Source organism: Austrofundulus limnaeus, unplaced genomic scaffold (genome assembly GCF_001266775.1).
Source record: "Austrofundulus limnaeus strain Quisiro unplaced genomic scaffold, Austrofundulus_limnaeus-1.0 Scaffold109, whole genome shotgun sequence".
NCBI lineage: Eukaryota > Metazoa > Chordata > Actinopteri > Cyprinodontiformes > Rivulidae > Austrofundulus > Austrofundulus limnaeus.
Genome location: NW_013952511.1, coordinates 957,111 through 961,783, shown reverse-complemented (window position 1 = coordinate 961,783; position 4,673 = coordinate 957,111). Strand labels below are relative to the sequence as shown.

The 4,673-nt window shown below is 39.9% G+C and overlaps 1 protein-coding gene across 1 annotated transcript in view; it reads right to left on the bottom strand.

Annotated features, from left to right (window-relative positions):
* cwf19l2 (CWF19 like cell cycle control factor 2) overlaps positions 1 to 4,673 on the bottom strand; it is a 22,820-nt gene that overhangs the window by 10,652 nt on the left and 7,495 nt on the right. The window contains exons 7-11 of the mRNA XM_014014047.1: positions 4,283 to 4,398; positions 3,377 to 3,866; positions 2,975 to 3,188; positions 2,066 to 2,180; positions 1,204 to 1,305 (exon numbers count right to left, since the gene is read on the bottom strand). Coding sequence (XP_013869501.1) covers positions 1,204 to 1,305; positions 2,066 to 2,180; positions 2,975 to 3,188; positions 3,377 to 3,866; positions 4,283 to 4,398 — 1,037 coding nt within the window. The remainder of the gene's footprint in view (positions 1 to 1,203; positions 1,306 to 2,065; positions 2,181 to 2,974; positions 3,189 to 3,376; positions 3,867 to 4,282; positions 4,399 to 4,673) is intronic.

The following is a 4,673-nucleotide window of genomic DNA, read 5'->3' as shown; positions in this document are numbered from 1 at the left end:
GTGTGTGTGTGTGTGTGTGTGTGTGTGTGTGTGTGTGTTGCATCTATCATTACTTTGTGCACTTGCATTTATATCAGAGCCTGTTTAGAGGTTATCTGTCTATATAAAAATATGAAGGTGACCTGGGTTTGTGTGTGCCTCAGTATTGGATTTATACTTTTTAGTAAACCTGGTTGAAACAGCACTTTGAGCACAATCAGGCCCTGTTTACACAGAGCTGATTTTCAGTGAAACCAAAACATTTTTAGTTCGATTGTTTACACGTCCCTGGTGATCAGAGTGTGTGACACCAGTACTTTTTGAAACCAGGTCTTAAAGTGGAACATTTTGGTAACACCTCACACCAAACCATACCTTACAATACTATCACTCAGCAGGCATGACAGTTTGGGTCGAAATACAATAATCTTAACGGGACAGTACAGCAATTTACCTTGTCCCATCTGGTAACCCTGCCTGGCACACTACTGCAGCTGTGCTATGTATAGCCTAACTCTGATCCTGATCCTAAAGCTGCAGTAACCCTAACCTAAACTTAGTTCACAGCTTAGGGCTAAACTTTACTCAAAAAGAATGTTCTGCTGTATTAGGACCAGGCTTTGGTCCCTAAAATGACTACAGCTCCTAACCAATCCATCCTTTTAAGGGATGCACGATAACTCATTTTAGATTCAAATTACATTAATTTGGTTTTTATTATTATGACCCTCGCACGCGAAGTGTGAGCTGGAGTCATGTTGTTTTCGTATTGTTTTTTTTCCCTCCGGAGATTTTTGGTCAACTGTAGCACAAAAACAGCTGCACCAATCATTTGGCACGGCTGTAGATGAGTCTGACCTACACTGCGCCAGCCAACAGTTTTACGATACACCCCATATTTGAGGAGGGGGCTCCTTTCAGGACATGCAAAAAATGCTTATAACTCAGAAACTCTTCAAAATAGAAGCTTCAGATTTCTTTTGTTGTTTAGCTCTGATGAAGCTCTATCCATCAATCGAGTTAATCTGTCTGGTAATCATACCCTCATCTCAAGTCTCTGACTTGGGATGATTTGTGCTCAGGACCAGTGAAGTGTGTGGCATCTGAGAGTCAGAGTCACTGTTGAATCACAAAACACTGCTTCTTCTCAGACACTAAGCCTGAAACTACACTGGTTTAAAAACAAAGACAGAAAATAAGATAGCTGACATACAGCACGCAAACCTTATCTGATCGACCCGTTTCATGCTTCTTAATTTTCGCAGAGTGGTTCTCTTTGGCTTTCTGAGCTGCCTCCAGCTGAGATTTCAGTTTCTCTGCCATGGCCTGAAAAACACAAAGATATATCCAAAGACTCAGATCAGTTCAGTATGATCACCTGTAACCCTATGTGTCAGGCAGAAATAACCTCAGTTCAGAGCGGATTTAATTAGACATTAGACAAGGGTTTGACATTGTAAAGTCTGTAAACAATCTAACATAATAAACCATAGGGCTGATGAAGGAAAAAAATAAATAATGGCTGGTACATAAAGGCCATCTCAAGCTGAGAAAAGCTGAAATCTGAATGGAAGGAAAAAAGTGCTTTAAAGCTTTCAGACAATAAAATATATTTCCACTGACAGAACAATAAAAACCTGCTTTGGTTATCTGTGAATTAAATTAAATATACTAAGACATCTTTTAGACTTATATTGGTAATAATACTGTGACTGGTTCATATCCGGTTTTCTTACACTGCAACAAGAATGCTGCTGTATTGAGTTTTAGTCTTTAATAAACTGCACTTAGATATGTGCTGCTTTTTAAAGGAAGTCCTATCTTTAGTGTCTATTCAGGTAATGTAAGTTATGTAAGAAGCTGATTTCTGAACAAAATCCCAGAAAAAGTCCCAGAATGTCGATCTAAAAATACTAAAAAATAAAAAATAATAAAAAATACAGACAAATATTTTGAACACCTCCAAGGGTCAGGGCACAACTTGTCTAAATTTAAAGTTGTTCATTTTAGGCAACAAAAAAATAACTTGGACCATAAATGTTTCAGCCTTGTGTAGAATAGCAGCAGCATTTAATCATAAACTCACMGTATTTCCCATCATCTCTGCCTTTATCAGCTTCGACCCTAGTTTGTTCATCTCCTCTTCAGACAGCAATGGAATATCCTCTTCCTCCTCCTCTGTCTCACTTTCAATCTCAGTCCTGGTTAAACACATTTAAAGGAAAAAAAAAGTGCACCGAAACATAACAGTTACTGCAAATCGGATATTATTTGTAAATGAAACACAAAAGTACAAATTTTAAAATAAAAACAACTGAATTTTACACGTTATAATACTTCGGTTTTTCCTCTAACCGTCCTCCATCTTCTAATAAAAAACTGATTTTCTCAGGTTTAATTGTGTAGTTGTCTGCCTCAGCGTGCCATCTACAGTATGTTTATCTGCTATGATCTGTTTGAGTCATTGCGCCCCTTCCGGTGATCCTCACAGACTTGTCTGCGAGGATCGCTACTGCAACCTGAAAAAGCATTGTTCTAGGCGATTAAACTGCTCATAGCATCATTTCCATCTGCTACCACGCGGTGGGCTCATTTCATGCTGCAGGGGCTCCGATTGCCACTTCACCCAAACAACTTAGCCTAATGAGGCAAAACACAGAAGGTTTTACCGAACAGTGGTACTCTGACATCTGGCTGACAACAGTTCAACCTGATGCAGCATAAAAACACATGTAAATTAGTGCCTAATTATTGGTGTTTTATTAGTACTTTACTACTTCTTCTTTTAAATGTGCCTTTGATTTAATAAACGTAACCATAAAAACAAAGACATGTTTAAGGTTTTGTTGTATTCTTATGAATCAGTGTTAAAAATAGGAGAAGGGAGGGAAGGACAGAAGGAATTAAGGAAAGAAACTGTTTGGTGTTGAGCTAATGTGTGCAGGCAAATTATTAGTTTTTTCAAACACAGGCAACAAAATGAAACGTTTCGAACCTCGATGGTGCAGCTTCTTGAGGAGCAGTTACAGTAGGCTCTGCCGATCTCTGCCTTTCCTCTGACACTTTCTCTGAGCGGTCGAGCTCATGGGCAGAAATGCTGCCTTTCTTCCAGGCTTGATTGCTACTTCTCTTCAGGGCTGGGTCCTCGTCATCAGAGCTGGGTTTCAGGAATCTTGTGGACGGCTGAGCTGGAGCAGGACGCTGAGGCGCTACACAGAAACCAAGTGCAAAACAAATGGTACTTTTAAAGATGGGTGGTTATTTTTGCCTTATTTGTCGTATAAATATAACTGAGCAGATAATGTTGTATATAATTATTGTTCTTTATCAAATATTAAAGAGACAATATAAAAACTATTCAAAATAATAAAGTTGTATTTCACTGAGGTGAACCCACCTGCAGAGCTGTCATCGTCATCTGAGGGTTTGAGGAAACGGCCTTTCAGTGAGCCGAGGGAGCGGGACTGTTGACTCCAGCTCTGTCCAGAAGACGAGGATGCTGCTGCACTGAACTTATCTTTTTCCTTGTCTTTATCCCTGTACCGATCCCTTTCTTGCTCTCTGTTCCTTTCATTTTCACCATCTTTTCCTCCATCCCTCTCTCTGTCCCTGTTTCTGTCTTTTTCTCTGTACCTGTCTCTGTCTCTATACTCCTCTCTTCTGCGATGCCGCTCCTTCTCCACTCCTGAGTACCTCTCAGCGTCTCGAGGCGAGGGGTCTCTTTCATCTTTCCTCCACCGTTCTCGACCTTGCCAATCCTCATCTCTACCCCTCCATCTCTCCCTGCCCTCTTCGTCTCGTTTCCTTGAATGCTCTCTGTCTCCTCTACTCCGACCATAAACTGCTTCCTCAGCATCCGCAAGTCTCTTCTGAAATTCATCCATTGACTGTAAAGAGACACAGAAGTATGTAGTGATAAAACCTGGAAGCTCACTGAGTGACAGTGTGTCAGGAAACAAGTTCTGAGATCATTTCTTTTGTGTTTTCAGTTCAGATTTTAGTGGGTATGATTGCTCAAATGCTTTAGTGGTTCATTTTGTAAAGATAACTCATGTTTCCAATTTTAACAATCTCCAGTGTGAATGAGTGTTTAATAACTATTTAACTTCATACGATGAAAGAAAAACTATCTTCCCCCTCAATTTTTATCTTTTTAAAAGTAGCCATGTCAATTTTCTTAACTTGGAGTATTGTTTTCTCAGTCTAACATGTTTGAACTTTGAATTGTATAAAGTGATGTTTTTGTTTTCATGTTTTTGTGCTGAAGTGAGCATGTGAACGTGTGAGTGCATCCAGTACCTACCCCGTATCTTGCTGCTACAACCTCGCTGAGGCTGCGCTGCTCTCTCTCGGCCTGCTCCTTCATCCTCTGATAACTTTTTCTCAGCCAGCTCAGACCACCATCATTCACCACAGGACCTGTAGGACACAGAAAAATATTTACACCAAACATGGCCAGACACATATTAATAGTTTGTCTTATCTGGAAGCCTGTCTGATGTATACATAGCCATGTAGCCAATCGGGTGTGGGAGAGGATTTTGTGTATGTACAGTGGTTTGCAAAAGTATTCATACCCCTTGAACTTTTCCATATTTTGTCACATTACAACCACAAACATAAATATATTTCACTGGAATTTAATGTACTGAGAAATTCTCCTCTGGGTTGAAATGACCTGTCATGGCCTAAAT